At 43.0% G+C, this 19,938-nt stretch overlaps 2 protein-coding genes across 2 annotated transcripts; both read right to left on the minus strand.

Moving 5' to 3' along the window:
- Positions 1 to 124: 124 nt before the first annotated feature.
- On the minus strand, positions 125 to 11,245 carry LOC119798018 (long-chain fatty acid transport protein 1-like; the record flags this gene model as incomplete). Its single annotated transcript, XM_038307342.1, has 14 exons — positions 125 to 503; positions 593 to 739; positions 827 to 991; positions 2,522 to 2,659; positions 2,735 to 2,861; positions 2,938 to 3,147; positions 3,244 to 3,353; positions 4,588 to 4,679; positions 5,576 to 5,645; positions 6,168 to 6,335; positions 10,238 to 10,493; positions 10,579 to 10,717; positions 10,833 to 11,005; positions 11,099 to 11,245. Coding segments are annotated over 14 exons (2,100 nt in total), but the record flags the coding sequence as incomplete, so codon positions are not given.
- A 1,995-nt stretch (positions 11,246 to 13,240) lies between these two features.
- LOC119798019 (basic salivary proline-rich protein 1-like) lies at positions 13,241 to 14,706 on the minus strand. Its single transcript, XM_038307343.1, has 3 exons — positions 14,414 to 14,706; positions 14,079 to 14,314; positions 13,241 to 13,821 (listed from the first exon to the last, which is right to left on the minus strand). The coding sequence occupies exons 1-3, from the start codon at positions 14,704 to 14,706 to the stop codon at positions 13,241 to 13,243; spliced, it is 1,110 nt and encodes a 369-aa protein (XP_038163271.1).
- Between the last annotated feature and the right edge of the window lie 5,232 nt (positions 14,707 to 19,938).

A 19,938-nucleotide genomic window follows, 5' to 3' on the forward strand; every position in this document is an offset into this window, starting at 1 on the left:
GCAGTGAAGACTGGAAGGAGGCAGATTAAATAGAGACTGGAGCATATGACACAGATGAGCGGTGATGAGAAACTGGGCGGAGCTAGACAGGTGAATGGAATGAAAATTAAAGGCAGTCATCTGCAGCAATACCCTGAAAGACTGAGTCTGGTTTTATTATTGAAGAATGTATGGTATACATCATTGTATGTATAACATATTTTATTGATATAGTACAAAAGAACACAAAAGCATTATTTGTTTAACAAAACATATTCGAATTGTAGTATTTGTTTCCATATTACAGGGAGTTCGTTTTTAGAATAAAATCTGCAGCATATTATGCGTTATAGATGTCCTTCTGTCTCAAAGAGGAACTTCACCCGCCATGATGGCTTTATAGAGTTCATCAGTAACAAGCTCATAACTTCCAGCACGGCTGTTCAGGAAATAGATCTCCTCCCTTCTGTCTTGTGGTTTGAAGCCTTCCTTATGCAGACGTGTCTTTTTTATTTTAAATGTATCTGGGAGAGAAAATGGGAAAAAATCAAACTGTTTGTTTTCTTCTTTTTTTCTTTTCTTTTTTTTTTCACTCTCTGAATTTCAGCCTAACCTGTGGTGTCCACAGACAGCATGATTCGCAGGAAGAGGGGCCGCGCGTAGGAGGGAAGTGCTTTCTGTACAGCACTCAAAAACTCATTTAGGTCCAAACTTCCTCCTGTGTGAGCGATGGCGGCCATACCTGCTCTGCCCTCCACGCCTGCTCAAACACAGAGTGGTAGCTGAGAGAGACGGCTCAGAAGTCTTCAAGTTTAAGTTAACTTGGATAGCGTTATATGATTCATACCTGGAACAGGCACTCCATATACGGCTACATCAGTGTGTCCCAGCAGCCCACTGATGACTCCCTCCACCTCTGTGGTCGAAACATTCTCTCCTCTCCAGCGAAACGTGTCCCCGCTGCGGTCCTTGAAATACATGTAGCCATACTCATCCATCACCAGCACGTCACCTGTTGGCCAAAAAAATGCTCAAAGAAGTCAGATAACTTATCCTAGAAGGAGAAAACAGATAACCCTACTGCTGTAGTGCAATACACTAAATATAAATATAATCCTTATGGTTTCCATTGATTTATTGATTTATTGTCATTCTATATTGAGATGATTTTTAATCACTTAAACCCTCAAATTTAATTGAATTTACAAAATATTACATTTATATCTTATATTTCAAAGTGATCCGATCCTTCTGATTGCTATTTCCTTTCTGTATTCTTTCCTGGATGATGACTATGATAGAATATAGAGCAGACGTATCAGGTATTCCATGTCCGGTATCCAGACTAATAATATTGTTAAAGCACACAGAGTTAACTGTTAGAGATCCACAGCCAGCAGGTAATTAGCTGTGCTGCATTTTTCAACTGGAACCAGGCAATTTGCCCAAAAAAAAGCCTAATAATGAGCTTTGTGCATCTGAGAATAAATTGGAAAAGTGTATCTGGTAAGTACAGAGGAGGATTGTGTTGTTTGTGGGTTCATATTTTTTCTAAAGCCTTGCAGGTGTATGTAGAGTACACAGCAAATGCATCGTCATTGGATCTTTCAGGAACTTCAGGACATTAAACTTATTGATGGACATCACAGTTTTATGACCTAAATCCAATAGGAGGGCATTGAGGCATGCTGTTTGGGAGGAAAGCATAAGAGGGGCCTCAGGACCGCAGACAAACTACAGCTGAGGTGTCCAAAGTATCGCCTGCAGGCTGTTTATGACCTCTGGAATCTGTGCAATTTATGATTACAACTCAAAAACCTCCTTGCTTTTGTTCAAACATCATAGCAAACATTTAGGGATTTTTACTAAAAAGCAGACTTTGACTCCACCCATTTATTACAACCAGCTAAATATATCACTGATTATGTAAAGAGAAGGAGCCTCCTGTATCACATTTGTGTTAATGAGAACAAACTCAAACCTGTTTCAGAAGCCGGGATTTAAAAAGTCAATGAAACATCATGTATTTCTTTCTTTTAACAAATAAACCCAGAGGCTTTTAGATGTCATTTCAGCCTGAAAATATAAAACTGGACTAAATTAACAATAGCTCTATAAATATCCGTTCTAAATGTAACCTCTTGATACCAGCGTAAATTTCTATTTTTATACAGGTATTATTTGAAACAATCTTTCTTAGTGTCTAGGTGGCCTTGTTTATGTTTTCTTTCTCCTGAATTGAAACCCTGTATTTCAGGATTTGTTTTTGTTTTGCTCTTAAAAACAAACCACTGTTATAGTATCTATAATGAAACATGCATTGGTGTTGCCACTCATAAGGAGCAGTAGCCTACTGGAAATTTATGAAAAATTCTTTTTTCTTCTATTAATGACTTTACACCTCCATACGTGCTACTGCAGCATGTTCTCCAGCTTTCTCACACTGGGAGCCTTTGTTTGAATACAGCCAAGCTGGAACTCAGATCCCAGACATGACATCATTAATATTCAGAGACTGACAAATAGACAGAATAAAACATGCCTGAGACATAAGCGGAGTCTCCCATCTGGAACACATTGTGAGCTATTTTCTGATTGGTTGCGTCCTGATCAGCGTAGCCATCAAACCGCCTGAGTGGATCCGTGTCGCTGATGCGGCCCACTAACATACCCGGCTCCCCTGCACAAGTAGAGGCAAATTTAATCATTGGGAACTGCGTTTGTGTTTGTGAGGGTGGGGTGTTATATTTGTTACCAGGCAGACAAGGTATGCAGAGTCCCTTTGAATCCCTGAGCAGCTCTTTCTCATCCTCTTTCACCTTAACCAGCCTAATGGGGTAAAAGTTAGGTAGGATCCTGCTACTGAAGCCGCACGCTCCCACCTGGATGGGCAACATAGGACACATTTTAATGACCTAGAGCATAACCAAGATTTTTCTCCACAGCATAAAAGCCCACCTTGCCATCTATGTTGAGCAGACTGCAGTTGCATTCAGTTGCACCGTAAAACTCGCCAACTCTTTTGATCCTAAACCTACGGACAAACTCTTCCCACACGGACGGACGGAGCCCGTTACCAATGGCAACTCTGACCCGATGATGAGCCTCGGATTGGCGGACGGGTTGAGCCAACAGGTAGCGGCAGATTTCACCGATGTACTGGATTACCTAAGGGTTTCACAGACAGAGGCCCCATTGGGAGACTTGTTTACTGAAGAAAATCTATTACCCGGCATCCAGCTCGTAGCAGCAGTATCCACTCACAGTACAGTTGTGTTTGACACAGTCGTCCCAGAAGCGACTGGCTGAGAACTTTCTCCTGATTACAACTGTAAGGCCGAAGAGTAAACATTGTCCCACACCCATGATGGTGCCTGCAAACATAAACACTACCACATAGAGTAAACAATGGGAGACCCCAAACCAAGAGATTGCTTAAACATGACTGGCTCTAAACAAATATATACCCTCTTTTTGGTTTTGATCTGTTCTTTAACTTTTTTTTTATATTTAAATGCTTTGTATTAGTATATATTATGATATGTCTCATATTAAGTGGAAAAAAACTGAAAATTAAACCGGAGAGGAAATATGAAATATAAGAACTGCATATTGTCAGATCTGCAGTAAAACATGAATCAGCAATAAAGATTAATCATCAAAACATAAAACACAAAAAAAAAATGGCTCGGTTAATTATAGAAAGGTTTAATAAATTGTAATCATGCTTCTGTTAATAAAATAATTAACAGGTTAAATAAATAAATGATAAAATTATCAAATATTAAAGATGAAATAATACAATCTGTGATTTTTTTTTTAAATGACGCTTTAAATCCTTTTTTGAGAGATGTCAGTCCCATTATATAGTATGGCTGGGTAATTGATTGCTTTTTCCATATAGTTGCAATTTGACACAATGCAATTTTAAGATCACAGCAGCACTCAGTTTTAATCACACTATATTTAACAAGATTAAGACGATACATTTCTCTGTCCAGCCCTTTAGGTGGCCGTAATACACTTGTAGTGGGTTTGTCACCACACAGAAAGGTAAAGAGAGTTGCAGCTAGCATGCATATCCATGCATTATAGTAGAAGTATGCACCTTTACACACAAACATTACAGTACAGTCCTGCAACAATGAACTCTTGGCAACCAAGCTTTCAAAAACTGAAAGCCTGAGCCGAAACATCTACAAGCTCTGGGTTAGTGCAAAATAAATTCAAAATAAAATCGCAATTTTGGTTATTAATAATCGCAATTTTGATTTTTTTGCTCAATTGTTTCATAGCTAAATCAAATATCTTGTTTTAATAAAAATAAAAGCACTTTAATTATATATTCAGCCAGAAGTATTAATCATTATTTATTTTAGGTATCTTTCTCAATTAAATTGAAATGCTAAAGGCATGAAGTTGAGCAGGTCAGTTGTTCTTAAAAAACCCTTCAATATGACTGAATTAAACAGTTTTACAAAGAGTTTTATAAAACTAGCTTTGCAACTAGTTTTTTTTTTTTTTATTACTAATGATTTCCCCCTGCTAAATGAAAAACGGTATTGATAAATGTTTTAAGAAAAAAGGAGAAAAATATGTAAGGAATACCTGCAGAGTGATAGAGAGGAAGGCAGTTGTAGAGGATGTCATCTGGACGCAGACCAAAGGAGTGAAAACCAAAGGCAGCGATACGGAAATAACTGCCAAACAAGGTGGAATAAGGAGGGCCAGTAATCCCCATTTGTCCACCAGAACACATGTGGGTAAATTGAAAGCGATTAGGGCAAGTTAGGCTCTTTTATTTCACATTTGTTTTAGTTACAGCAGCAAACATGTCTTTTTTAGAGGGATTTTGTCCATTCTAAACTGTTTCAACATTTGGATGACGTTTTAAGGGTAATGAGAGTAACAATAATGGTAGTTTAACTACTCCATTCCAATAGAATTTGGCTATAAGTTACGTATCCATGTGGTATTATACGATTTACAGCAATGCACCAACATTTTATTTATTATGCTTCTATTAACAATCAAGCTTAGCCCAATGCAATCTACTTAAATGCAGTAGATCAGATAATTTTTGGGCTGAAACAATTAATCGGGATTAATTTATTATTGAAATATTCGTCAACTAATTTAGTAATCGATTAATCGTTAACTGGAGTGTAGAGACTCTAAAATGTGTTTTTAGCTGACAGAGAGAACCACTTAGAGCAGTAATTAGGCCAAGATTGTAAAAAAAAATGTGTGTTTTGCATTTAATATAAAAATAATATAAAAACTACTGTCAAGCTCTATTCAGCACTCCTCAAGTGGAAAAGTTTTATTTTCACTTGGTTTAATTTCGCATAAAGTCTTCTTTAAGGAACCTTTTGCTATCCGATAAAAAAAAAATCGACAAAATAATCAATTTGCAAAATAATAGTTAGTTGCAAACCTAATTTATTTTTGTCTGATCTGATTATTTTAGATTTTTTTCACTAATGTGAAAAAAACAAGAGTGGAGAAAATCAGCAGATGTTTTCTTTTTGTCCCACCTCTATCAAGAACCTTTGCAACATCCTGGTTTTTGTAAAGCTGAATGAAATAAACTCACCGGCTGTGCACCACTACAGCTGCCTTTGGCATTCCAGTCGTACCAGAAGTGTAAATGTAGAAAAGTCTTCCTGTGATAAAAACAAAGAGAAGGACACTGTGCTGAGGGATTATGCAGCTTTCTCATTCATTGCTGTTTATTCTTGGGTTTTACAGGGCCTCACGTGTATGGCATTCATGCACCCACATTCCCCAATCATCCCCAAACATGTTTCTTTTTCTCCTAATAGGCTGAACTAGCAAAGACTTGAAGAGTCTCACAGGAATGTGATAAAAAGGGAGAAAAATTACCGATTATTTGAGAGCTTCAATTACAAATGCTTAAGAGTAATTATTTAAAGTGCTTAATGGATTAAAAATCTACTGTTACAAAACAGCATAACTGACCAGCTGTGACTTTTGCGTCAGTCTTGTGCAGGGACCTGTTGTTAAAATAAGTTCAATGAAATAGGGTCGTAAGACAGAGTGTTTTTTTGACAGGCTGAGACCTGCTGCGGGGAATGAATGTTGCAATCAAATAACAAGAGAAGCAACATTATGAATTTGCAGCCACACATTAATACATCAGCAGGATACAAGCTGCAGCAGGTTACCATTAAAGCCTTTTTTCAGCTTGTAGTTTGGTGGGTGAGTGGGGGAACAGGTCAGCAGAGCTTCCAGACTCTGAGCTGGAAGGCTGCAGGGTTTTTCCTTTTTCTCTTCTTCACCAGTGCAGAACAAAGTCATGGCAGGCTCTAAAGATCCTGCCACTTCTGACACAGCTGAAAGAACAACAGCATGTTGTGTGCATTAGAATGCAGTGAGGGCAACACTTGCTCTGGAAAATAAGCTACAAAAAAGGATCAGATGTAATAGGATTTTCTGCAGTGAATTAATCATTATGGTACTGCTGGATTTTGTTTTATTCTAACACTATTTAAATTAGTGCTGGATGTTTTATTGATTTTTATAGATCTATTTTGTTTGTTTAAAAAGATTTCATTTTGGGAACAAAATCCAGACCTTTTTTTTCCACTCCTTGGACTTCCACAGCTCAGAGGGACATGAGTTAATCACTTTTTGATCTTTGATGTGAACTAATAACCGATCAGTCAGATTACGGTGAGAAACCACAATCTGCAACTATTTATTGTGTTATTTTTTTATAATAATTTATAATAATTATAATAATTGTATAACAGGAACGTTTCACAGCTTCAATGTGGTTCCTCTTTAAATAAAGTTCCCCTCCCAGATGAGATGACTGAAATAAAATCGGATTTTTAGATGTATTATATTTTATTTCTTATTTTTATGTCATGAAACTGAAGGGAGAGAAATAAAAAGATCAATTAGACTAGATGGGAATAAATCAGAGATTAGATTTTAAAGCTATATGGCCAGCCATTATTTAAATGTTCATTCATTTTAAAAACACACCAAAAAAAAAACTAATAGATTCATAATTTAAAGAGATATTCTTCAGTTGTTATTTGCTTCAGTTAATCTGAATGAATACAGCTAAAAATAATCTAAATTAAACCAGGAGGATATTTTTACACTGTATTTGATGATCTATAGAAAATATGAGATTTCACTTTTAGAATCAAATTAAAAAATAAAATCACTTTGAAAACATAATTGATTTAATTATTAAGGAGGACTTGTTATTCAGTCTTACATTTCTATCTTAAAATATAGCTAAAAGGGATATTTAGATCTGCTGTATAGAAACACAAAACCTTATATTCTGATTATCTGCCCTTTAATCAGACTATGCTTCTCTGTTTTAGGCTAGTAGCAGGATTACGAAAACAAGTTTTCTGAAAAAATAATCACTAGCCTGCTGGAGTTTGGGCCCGTCCCTCTTGTCACAACTAATGTAAGTAATGGGAATTTGTTGGCCACTTTCTCAAACACACCTTTCCAGTTCTGCCCCACAAATTATAGGGTTGAGACCAGGGCTTTTTTTTTTTTTACTAATATGATGAGATGCAGAAGTAGGGAAGGAGCTACATGGAGGGCCAGGTGTGGCAATGAACACATTCAGGCAATCATTAGCCCCCCTGTGGCCACACCTATCTGCTGATCCTATGTGAACTTAATTCACAAGCAGTTCCTCACTAAAACACAGGGTGGCAGTAGTAATACTCCAAGGAGAACATTCTCACCAATTTAACATTTAATTATCCTTATATTAATAATAAACTGACAAAAACAAAAAACAAACAAAAAAACTCAACAGTCATTAATTTATAGCAATATACTAACATTAACAATAAAACATATAGAATTAATTCTCTTTTATATCTAGATTTGTGTTTTATGGGGAAAGAAGATAATTTATGTGTCTTCAAGTATTCTCAGAATATTTCATGTAAATAGAGAAAAAACCCATTTGTAGGTATTATTATATGTATTATGCAGAACAATCAGTAATTAAAGAATAGTGGGCAATTTTTCTAGAAAGAAAAACTCACCATCCTGCCTGCTTTTCATCCAGTATGTGCAGGAATCTCCCAAATGTACTCTATTCCATATTTCTTTTTTCTGAGGACTTCCTCCTCTTCTCACAAAAGTATATGACTATATCTCAGCCGTGTTTAAAGTATATAGAACCAGCTGGAACTGAAGCTAACTGGATACTTAAACTCTAGATGGGGACATGCACAGCAAGAAAAGGCCAATACATAAAATGTTTCCCCTGAACTCAAAGCCAAAAAAAAAACCAATCCATATACATTTAATTAAGAGAGTATGGATTTGGATATATGTATGTCTATTTATTAGCAAGGGCTTAAGGAAAATCTAATTGTCCTTAACTGGAAAATCCGTATTTTGTGCTTATGTCTGCTGATGCGCTGTAGATTGGCCCTGAATTGGATCTGACACCTTTCTACCTTTAGCCACCCCTTAGTTCACATTGCTCCCTTTCTGGCCACCCCTTTAATAGTTTTCTGGCTACATCCCTGTGCTTTATGGAGGACCAATTCTGCCATAATTCAAAATAAATACAGAAATAAATAAATACTCCAAAAATAAATAAGCATACAATTAATTGTCCCCCATAAATACAATAAACAAATAAATGTAGGTAGAATTGAAATTATATATTGAGACATACATAGATATACTGTATATCTCTTTTAATTAGCTTCTTTGTTTATTTGCCTTTGTAATAATAACCTTATTTATTTATTGCTTGTTATATTCTTCAACTTTATTTATTTATTACTCATTTATTTAAGCATTTGTTTATGTGCATGTTATAATATTTTTGTCTGGTTTATTCTTCCTTTTGTGTTTGTTTTACCCTATTTATTTCTTCCATGCTATTTATTTCTGCCTGTCGTATTTACATTTCTGTATGCATTTCTGCCTCATCATGCAAATGAGAGAGGGGTGTGTCTTAAGGGGTCACCTTCTGCCCATTGGTGGCTTAGCATCCAATGGCCACAGTCACAACAAACATGTCTACCTACAATGAAGCTGTCAGTGAGCAACATAGTGCTTTAGGTCATTGTGTGTTTTACACTGAAGCTTTGTATTCGTGGTGATGCCTTCAGATTCTGCTTCGATAGTTCCCTAAAATGCTCTGTTCTCATGATACCATCTACTGTCTGAAATCCTCTGCTGCCTCTGTACTTCATCCTTACGATGTTCCAAAGTTTTTCTCAAATGCAGCGATGGTCATTGTGGTCAAACACAGTCATTTTAGCATCACCAAACTAAAGCACACCTCCAGAAAAATGATCTCTGGGTGCATTTGAGAATTGCAAGCCAGCTTACCATATTGTTTTTAAAATAATGGCTGTGTCCAAATGCCCTTCCTAACCTCATGCCATTTTAGATGAATTTCCGAATGTCTAGTGGATGCAAAAGTAGGGGACTCAAAATTTCCCACAATGCACCTTGAAAAGTAGTGTGCAACCATGGTCACTAGATGAGCAGATATATCCTAGTTTGCATTACCAGAAGTCTCCTAGCAAAGCATTATGGGATTTGTTGTAGCAGCAAGAAAGAACAAAGATGGAACAGGCACCGTGCAGGGAGGTGGAGTTATGTGACCAATGGGGATTGAAAAATAGTGATCATTTGTCCAAACGGTCATTTAACTGACATCACCATGAAGTCCATTATATAGTCCCTGCTCTATATAGTGATTGAGGGATTTAGGGGTTAGGGCGGACATTCTGACACAGCCAAGGTCTGAGAGGCCTTTCAGGTCATGTTGGTAAGAGTAATTTTATTAGTTAATTCCCAACTTTTCATCTAATAGTTTTTATTACTTTTTAAGGTTTTTATGGTGTCATAAAATGAAGAACTATTTTTACTATCTCCACATTTGGGATTTTATTTAACTCAAATGTTATCAATTACTCTGAAGCTGACATAAATAAACTTTTTCTAGGTTTGTTTTTATGTTTAAAAACATAAAGACTTTGGTATATTTAAACTTTAGACTTTTCAGATATAAAAATAAAATGTAAAAATTCCTGGAAAAAAAACATTTTCTCCGGAATTTCACAAATAAAAATAATTGTTATTTTATTTGATCTAAAACAGAAGACATATAGTCGGGTTGAGGGTTGCGCAGTGAAGAGAAATGGGTTGTATGTTCTTAAACTGTCCTTATACCTATTTTTATATCAGCTGCATGTCTAACATGATGCCTCATTCCTACCTTCATTCAGTTCTGCTCCAAACACCATGGCCCGAGCTCCACACACAGCGACACAGTGCAGCAGGGATTCTTGTCGAAGGTTGTAGTTAATGAAAGCAGTTTCTACACCCACCATAGCCAGCCCCAGCCACAGAACCACCACTGATGGATGATTTTCCATGTATAAAGCTACTACATCTCCCTCAGCCCAGCCCTCGGCCAGAGCCCAGTGAGCCACAGCATTGCATCGCTCCTGCAACTCCAGAAAACTCCAAACCTGTGGGGACCAAATATGGAAAACTGCATACCTTTCATTTTCTCAGTTACAAATGTTTTTTTTTTTGTCAGTAATGTATTCTTACCTCCCCTGTGGTGTCAAAGATCAAGGCTGGTTTGTTTGGATGCTGCAGAACTTTCTGAGCAAACAAGGCAGGAATGCTTGTTTTGTTTCGTAGATTTCTTTTTATGGAAAGTCTTACTCGCACAATAGCAGCCAGACACCTGTTAAACAAAAAAAAAAAAAAAAATAGAAAATAGAGGGAGTGATGGAAAGTCATTAATTGGAAAGACAGGGGTAAAACGTTTAATAAAACATGTCTAGCAAATAGTTGCTTACATTAGATCTCTCTTAATAGTGCATGCAGCAATATGAAGGTTCTTCCAAGATCCCATCCAGAACACAAAGACTCCCAGGCCTGCTAACAGACTGGAGTACCATGGGAGGGAGATGAACCCCAGCAGAGCCAAAAGAATCAGGCTCAAAATCATACAAATCCACAGCTTCATAATCTGCAGAGAAGCATTTCACAACAGGGTTTAAAGAAGCGTGAGAGGAATCTGGGGCAAAGGGATTTAGATTACAATAGATAGAAATGTATTTACCTGTGCAGTGATTTTACAAAAAGCTCCACTGAGAAGAGGAAGAATCAGGAAACAGTGGAAGAAGTAATTAAGGCAGAGAGGGAGCAGCAGCAGGCGCTCCGAACAGATGTTTCCAGAGCAGCTGTCAGAAATGAAATGCCTGATAAGAAGCACAGCAGAGAGCGGAGCAGGTTACAACTCATGGCTCCTGCGTCACAGTGGGGTGTGTTGTTCATCTAAAGCTAAAATGGAGCTGTGTCTTTACGAGGAGCAAGACACTTTTTTATTTTATGAGATGTATCATAAATCTTCAGCAAGAAATACATATGAGATCAGACTCTTATGCAGACCCGGAACAGGGCATGTCCCCAGATTGGCAGGGGGGGGGGGGGGGGGGGGGGGCAAAGAGAGAGGGACAAAAAAAATCAATATAAATATTTAAAAAAAGTAGCAATATGTAAAATAGAAATAAATAGGAGCAAAAGAGCAGGCAGTGGGGTTTTTACAGGAGTTTCTGTCAGGAAGCCATCCAACAGATTTGAACCTGTTATTATAAGAGACAAAAGGCCTGGAACAAGTGAAAACATTCCAGAAAGCAACAGTAACAGAAAAGAAACTGAATGCATCTTCCCTGCTGGCAATTGAGAATTAATATACAACCTCTCTGAATTATTGAGGACATTGCCACAACAAAACTCAGGAGAAAGCGTCTATAAATGCATGTTTTCAAAATCTAAATCTGAGTAAGTAAAGTGGAGATTTAAGCATAACATAAAATGCATAATAATTAAATGTATAATATAGGGCAATACAGTAATTTCTATTGAAAAAAAAAGTCTCAAACAGTTATCTTTGATCTCATGCATTTTATTATTTATTTTATTAGGCCTGAGATGCTAGAAAGCTGAAAATTATCCATTCTCCACGCTTGCTAAATGCTTTCCTCAGGCAGTGCTGTTAATTTTATTTATCATCATTTACTGTTGGACAGTTTCTAAATAGTCTGGATAAATTTGAAGAATTCATGTTTGTCTTCTTGTTCCTATACTTAATCACAGGTGTGAATATTGTTTTCAGAGGAAGGGATGAGAATTTTTGCTCATCAAATTCAGTTTTCCTTCACTGTCTGAACGGCTCCGATGTGTTCTTGGTTCAAACATGAGGATCAAGTTATTTAATTATTGTTTATTTAAATGTGCTTGCACAGCAAAGCATCCAGATAATCATCCAGACCAGTGGAGAAAACTGCTAAACAGTCCAGACCATGGAGCTGAGCTGCTGAGTGTTGAAGACCCGAAAATTGAAGATAGGTGATGCTTGTCCATAAAAAAAAAAACATTTGTACTTTATCATTACAGCAAAGTTTCTCTCACTTCAAATTTTTATCTTTTTATATTGAATTTAATAAAAACATTTAATGAAGATGCAATAGCTTACTACAGTTATCCTATTTGTTTACAACACAATGCTTACAATGCTTGATTTACTGGTAGAACTGCCTTAACAATGACATTCACAATGGATAAGGATAATTTAATAGTTTCTATTAGGCTTTTTAATAACATATAAATAAGGTAATAAAAGTTTAATATAAAACTTTTATCTTGTAATATCTTCTATTAAAAATAGACTGTTTTATATATGACTAATGAGCTAGTCAGACCATACAGTCTGCCTAATTTAGACCATTTATTTAATCTGGCTCTGCTTTTTGCGTCCAAACACAGTTTTTAATTTTTGAAAAGACCTGCTCTCTCCACTTACAAAAAAAAAAAAAATTCACATGCACAACCCTATAACCACTCCCAAGATGTAACGACTATTAAACTCGTGCAAGAGCATGCACAAGCCCATTTCTCCTCCTGCACACTCTGTGTAAAAGTTGCTGTTTGCATCACTCATCCAAAAGATTTCCACATTTTCCACTATGTTAGACTCCACCACCAGTAAATGAAAATGGGGACAAGCACGTAGGACGGCCTTACGTGAACATATCACCAGAATGATTGATAATTAGGAGGACCTTGGGAGGGAGATGAACCCCAGGAGGATCTTGAGACAGCATCTGCATCCCCATCAGACCGATCTCTCTGGGCTCCCTTGATCGGCTCCATCACTTAGTGTAGTGGGGGGCTATGGGGTGCGTCTTGTGGGGCGCGGGGGCTAGTTCGGGTGTCCTTGGGTCCTGGGGGCTCGGGGGGGTGCTCGGAGCTGGGTGCCTGGCGGGCCTGGCCCGGGGGACTGTTGCCCCCGTCGGGGCGGGGTCTGGGGCGCCGCGGGGGGGTCCTGCGGTGCTCTTGGGGGGTTCCGTGTTGGCGGACGTGGGCTACTGGCCTGGTGGCTGTGCTGCTGCTGGGTGGGGCTGGGCGCCGGGCATCGGTTCTTTTGTGGTGCTGGCCAGGGTGCTTCTGCTCTGCGGGGCGTCGGGGCGTGCCTCGTCTTCCGGTGCCGGGTTTCGGTGGTTGGCCGTGACGCTTGCCGTGGTTGCGTCATCCGGGGGGGGGGCGTGGGTGGTCGCGCCTGTGGCCGGGGTTCGTGTGTGTCTGTTGTGGGCTGGTTGCGGGCGTCGGGGGTCCCTTTGGAGTGCCCCCGGGTCGGGGTGTGGCTTCGCTCTGTTGGGGCGGGTGCCGGTGGCGCGTGGTGTGGTGCATCGTGCGCGGCTTGGGAGTGGAGGGTTGCTCGGTGTTTGGCGGCGGGGAGGGGGGACGGGCCGTGGCCGGCGTGGCCGTCCTCCTCTCGGCGGCCTGTGGGCGGTGCGGGGCCGGAGCGGGGTGGCTTGTGCTGCTTTCGCGCCGGGCGCAGCGGGAGTGGTGGGGTCGCGTCTGCTGCTTTCTTTTTGCTGCTTGTGCCGGCTTCTGGCGGCTGGGGCGGCCTTGCTGCTCTGGCTCTCTGGCGTGCGCCGGGTGGGGCTGCTCCGTCCTTTGCTTTGCCTTGCGGCTGTGTTTGCTGTGGTCGGTGGGGGCGGGGTGGTTTCGTTGTGTTTTTGGGTGGGGGAGTCCGCCTGGGGGCTTGGTTGGTGCCGTCGGTTCGTCCATGTCGGCCTTCCGGTGTTGTTTCTGTTGGGGCTGCTCGGGCCCCCGCATGCCGGCGGTGCGCTGCCGGGGGGGTTCCTGTTCGGCGGGCTTGCCTGTCTCCTGGGAGGGCAGGCATGTTGACCTTTCTGGGGAGGAGCATCTGGGTGGAGGGGTCCTCGTGGTGTGGCGGTGGGTGTTGGGCACTGGCTTGTTTGCGGCCGTTCTTCTCCAGTGAGGGGGAGATTATTATAATTGTTTTTTTTGTGTGGGAGGGGGGGTGTGGGCGGGGGGATCGGGGCTTGGAGTGGGGCTTGGGATTTGCGCTTCGCTGTGTTGTGTGGCTTTCTTCTTCTTCGGATTGGTGCTGTGGGACCGGTGTCGGGGGGGGAGTCGTTTGGGGGCCGGGGTTGGGGTGGGGGCGCTGGCGCCGGGGGTTTTTGGGCATTGCCCGGCCCTACTGCGGGGTGGGTATGGGGTGGGTCCTGGGGTCTGGGATCCCTGGGGCGCATTGCCCTTGGGCGGGGGCCCCGGTGGGGGTTCGGGGGCTGGGTTCTGTGGGTAGTGCTGCTTGGGTTCTGGGCCGGTGTACGCCCGGCTGTCTGCCCCTGCTGCCATGGCCTTTGGTGTGCCGGGGTGCCTCGGGGCCTGCTGGGCTGGGGGGGGGGCATGGACATTAACACCTATGGCAAGTGCTTACCCCCTCACGGGTTTGCACTCTGTAAGAGGGGGAAGAGGAGGGAGGGGGAGTAGGTATGATCTCGGCCTGGATGTCTTCTGTCGCTTGTGTGGTGAGTAGCTTGATTGTTATTGTAGGGGAGGGATTACATCTCCGGAGGGGGGTGGGGGGTGGTGATAGAGGGAAGAAGATCTTGGAAGGGCTTCGGGTCTGGCTCCCTGTCCTGGTCCTGGTCCGTGCTGCCCCCTGGTGGGGCTTCGTCCGGGGTGGAGGCTCTGCGTGTTGCGCGTGGGCTGGCCGGCTGGGGTTGTGCCCCCCCTTATTCATTTATTTATTTTATATTTCTTATTTTTTTATTTATTTAATCAATTTATTTATCTATTTATTTTTTATTTATTTTTTTTGGATGGACAGGACGGGGGGAGGGTGGTGGTGTCGGCTCCGTGCCCGGCTGGCTGGTGGGTCCTGCTGCTGGTCCCGTGCCCCCGGGCTATGGTGGTGAAACTGGTGGGACCCCCTTCTCTGGGGGGGCTCTCGGGGAACGGGGGTGCCTATTGGAGTCAGCGGGGGAGCTGGCTCCCTGGGAGTGCAGCAAGCACCCCAGTCCTTTGCTCCCCATCCCCGAAATCCTCCCTCTGCCTGCTCCATCACTCTGCCACACATGTAGGTTTTTGGTGAGGGGGTCGTTACTGGAGGGCCACACCTTCTGATGACGTCCCCCACACCAATTTTATTTTGCATTTTAGACACTTCCATCTACATCATTTTCACAACACACATCTATGTAGGGCATTTTCGGGGGGTGGGGGTCAGGGCCACCGGGGGGGGGGCTTATTTTATGGGCCTCACCACGGTCGGCCTCCTCCATCCCCTCTCGCATCTAGACATTGAGGGTTTAGGGTTGTCGAAGGGGGGGTGTGCTGGCACCGTCTATCTCCTGGAGGGGGGTTGGAGTGTGCCGGACAACCCCTCTCGGTACTCCCAGTTTTAATTGCATCTGAGAGCAACACGCAACAACACCACATTCGAGCGGGCGCAGTGAGGATCGGGGTCTTCTCACACCCCTGTTCTCCGGCTGCCGCCTGGAGTCTGGGGCCTGGAGGAAGAGCAGGCCACCTGGTCCGTGGTTTTGGCTGGGGCTGGCTGCGGGGCCTAGGTGGCCTGCCGGTGGCGGGGCTGTCACCTCTGCTCTCCCCAAAGAAGGTTGGATGGAGGGGCATGAAGTGCCTGGTTGAAGGTTTTATTTATTTTTATTTTTTTATTTTTTTTATTTTTTATTTTTTTATTTTTTCTTTCTTCCTTTCCGGGGGGGGAGGCGGTTCTGGTTGGGTGGCCGGCGCGGGATGGGTGGGCCCCGGTCCCGGGGGGGGGCTCTTGCTGGGGATGGTCCGGTCCGTATGCGGGGTGGGGGGCCGGGCTTGAAGCAGGAAAGAGATGGGTTGGTGTGGCGGTGTTGCCGCTCCCCTCCCCTCACGTCCGGATTTTAGGTTCACTTATGGGGTCATCCGATAGTCCCGGGACCGACCACCGGTGTCACCGGGTTTTTGGTCCTGGTATTATTGGATGTGAGTGTTATGTGTGAATGTGTGTCCGCGTTGTTATTTTCTTTATTTATTATTATTATTATTTTATTCAATTTTTTTTTTCTGTGGTACGAGTGGGGGCACTAGGGAGGGAAGGCATGATTGAGATGGTGTGTTTTTTTATTTTTTTGTTTTTTTTGTTTTTGTTTTGTTTTTGTTTGTTTTTTTTGTTTTTGTTTTTTCTCCAGGTTGGGGTCTCAACTGCACCCTCTCCCAAATATATCTCAAGTCTCCGCTAAGTGCGGAGCCCATTCCCCCCGTCCTGCTCTCCCTCCGCTGGCTGGCGTCGGGGCTCACCGGTGCACTGGTGGAGCTGGGGGTGGATGCCCGGGGGACTGCTGGCTCATTCCTGGCGGCCTCTCCGCTGGCCCCGGCCGGCCGGGGCTTTGCTGGGGCTCCTGTCTGGGGATCGGGTGCCCTTGGGGCCTCGGATCCCTGGGGCATGGGACTGGATCCGCTTCGGGGTGGGGCTGGCTGTTGTTCGGGGATTTTCGGGGTCGGTGCCGGTGCCTTCGCTACGATGCCGGTTCCTGGGCGGTGTTTCTTTCCTATGCCGGTTCTGTGGTATCGGTTCGGGGGGGGGGGGGGGGGGGGGGTCTTGGGTCCTGTTTTGGGCTCCGGTTTTTTACGCTCGCACTTCTCCTCTTGCCTATTTATTTTATTTTATTAATTTATTAATTAATTTACCTATTTATTTATTTATGTTTTTTTTCTTCTTTTTTTTTTTCTCTTCCTCGGTGGGGGGGAGCGGTTGTGGGCGGGTCGGTGTCTGGTGTCCGCTGTCACATTGTGGGGGCTCCTTCTTTTCTTTCTTTCTTTTTTTTTTTTTTTTTTTTTGGGGGGGTTTGGCATGTCTGTTTTCTCGGGGGGGCGGGCGGGCCTGCTGGGTGGGGGTCCTGCTGGCGGCGCGCCGCTGGCGTGTGGGGGTCCGGGCGGCTCCGGCGGGGGTGGTGTTGGGGGGCCGGTCTGGGCGGGCTGGCTGCGCTGGCTGGGTATTCGGGTGGGTTTTCCCTCCTGGAGGCATGGCGGGGCTGCTCTGTTCCCGCTGATCGTGGCGGGTGGGGCTGCGGGGCAGGTGGGGGCCTGGAGTGGCTATGGCCGGCGCGTGTTGGGGCCTGGTGCGGGCGGCGGGGGGGGGCGGCCGACGTGGCTGAGCTGCTTTGGCTTCGTCCGGTGGGGGGGGCGGCGTGGTTCGCTCCGCTCTGGCTTTGTGCTGCCCCTCGGGCTGCTGGGGGGGGGGGGGTTGCGCCGGCTGCGGCCTGCTCTTCTTGCGGTTTTGCGCCGGGCGGCTTTTCTGCTCTCGGGCTGATTCTGTGCGCGGTGTGTTTCGTTGCGCGCTGTTGGCATCGGTCTTGGTGGGGTGGGGCTGCGCTTTTGGCCGGGGGGGCGTTTTGGGGGGGTCCCGCGGCGCTAGTGGCCGGTTCGCGGCGGATGCGCGTGGGCCCCGGCCGGGGGTGGGGCCGCCTGAGTGTTTTTCCTGGGTGGTGCGGTCGCGGTGGGTGTTGCGGCCGGTCGCCGGGGCTTGGTGCCGGGGGGCGGGGAGTGTTTCGGTGCTCTGTGGGGCTGGGGCGTTTCGGTCGGCGCCGTGGGGGGGCTGGTGTTCGGTGCCCGGCCCTACTTCGGGGTGGCCGGCTGCCGGCGGGGCCCGCGGACTAGTCCCTGCGGCTCCCCGGGGCGCCGGCATGGCGGTGGCTGGGGGGCTTCTTCGTGGCTGTCTCTCCTCCTGCCTTGGTGGGGGTCTGGTTTCCGGGGCTGGCCCCGCCTTGGTGCCTTCGCTTCTGGGGTCCCTTTGGGCGCCTGGGGTTTTGGGTCTCCCGGCGCTGGACTCAGTGCTCTGGGGGGTGTGCCTCTCCGGCTCTCCACAACCACTATTGAGCATTTTTTCTATGGTTAAAACTTTACATGCACAAGTTCACCCTCACAAACAACTACAGGTGCTAGGCTTCAGGTACTTAGAGATTCACTTCCAAACTGAAACCCCACATTCATATCTTCAGGTAACACAGAGTACATGTCAGACTTAATAATATTACTTTAGCGATAGTTTCAAGGTGTTTGCTTTATTGTATATCTCGTACCATGTCTTTTGGTTGTGCTGTTCTTTTTCATCTCATTGCAGGTGATGAAGCAGACTGAAAATGTTTTGTCATTGTCTCCTTCCTATCTCCTCTTTCTTTCATCTTTTGTCCTTTTTTTTTCTTTTTCTTTTAACTTCTTCTTCTTCTGTTTTTCTGCTCTACTTACATTGCAGTGTCCATATGAACTGTAAAACTCCCTGCATAATTATAATAAAGCAATTTATATACATGAAACAAGTGGGTCAGTATGGCAACTGTGATACCGCTACACTTGTCAAAGTAAAATCTGTTGGGCTCCTTTTGGCATCAAGACAATTATTCTTATTGCCACCTTGCCAGACAGGAAACTGTAAAAAAAAAAAAAAGATAATTAGGAGGACCACTTAGTTAGATGATCCACACGGATAAAAAACATCCTCTACTATACCTTTCAGTGATTTAATTTAGAAAATAGATGTGTGGGCACCAGGGTTGAATTTACTGTGGGGTTTTTGGTGTCTTTACTTTACACAGGGTAAAAGGTATACACACAGACTTAATTGTACGTATTTAATCTAGAATTGTATATACAATTAACAGTATCCGATAAAATTAGATCAAATTATTTAAGATGCTCTCCAGAAGCATGTTTCTCATAGGAAACCAAAAAGACATCTCTTAAAGGTCAAAAATGAATGGAACTTGCTTAGAAACATGTACTTAAATCCTGGTGGAGCTGTATCTATATGTAATTAAACCTTTTGACTGACAGTGAATCAAGTAGAAAATCCACATCCATTCAAACTTGTGAACTAAATCTTCTATGCTTTGTGTTTAGCGTTTATTAAAAGGAAATGTTACAAGTCCAAAATAATGACATTCATCTGTTGGGGCTATAAGCAAACTGTAAATCGGTATTCTCAAAAGAGAGGATATAGAGATTAAATAAACATTTCAATGATAATCTATTTTATTTAATGGGTCTGTATGAAATTTGTGATAAAAATAACATTTGAAGCAAGAGTTTTCACATGAATGAGCTTTATTTAAATTTATAAACAATATTATTTGAAGAAAAAGTACCAAATAGTGTAAAGATTCAAAGTAAAAAAAATAAGCATATTTATAAATGTAGATATAGTATACTCTAACAGAAAGGATTCTTACATTCATAATAAAGCTACATTTAGCTTCTTTACATAAATACATTTTTTGCTTTGCAGGAATACAAAAAAAAAAACTTCTTGATAGTAATAATAAAAACAGTCACAATAACAAACAAACCAATGTTTCTGCTGGTAAAACGATTTCTGAAAGCCCCTCCTTTGGTAAGAAAGGGCGTTTCCCACAGTTATTTTAAAACGTGTTCAAAATTTTCAGGTTGTGTAAATGTAACTGCTTCTATTATTACGCAGCAATGTGAAGAAAAAAAAACAACCTTTAGCTGTACTAAATCTTTTTACAATGGAAAAGTGCAATAATATAAACCAGCTGAGATCTGTATAAACTATAGCTGTCTGAACGTTCCTTG

This window comes from Cyprinodon tularosa, unplaced genomic scaffold (genome assembly GCF_016077235.1).
Source record: "Cyprinodon tularosa strain WSP-4 unplaced genomic scaffold, ASM1607723v1 ctg608, whole genome shotgun sequence".
Lineage (NCBI taxonomy): Eukaryota > Metazoa > Chordata > Actinopteri > Cyprinodontiformes > Cyprinodontidae > Cyprinodon > Cyprinodon tularosa.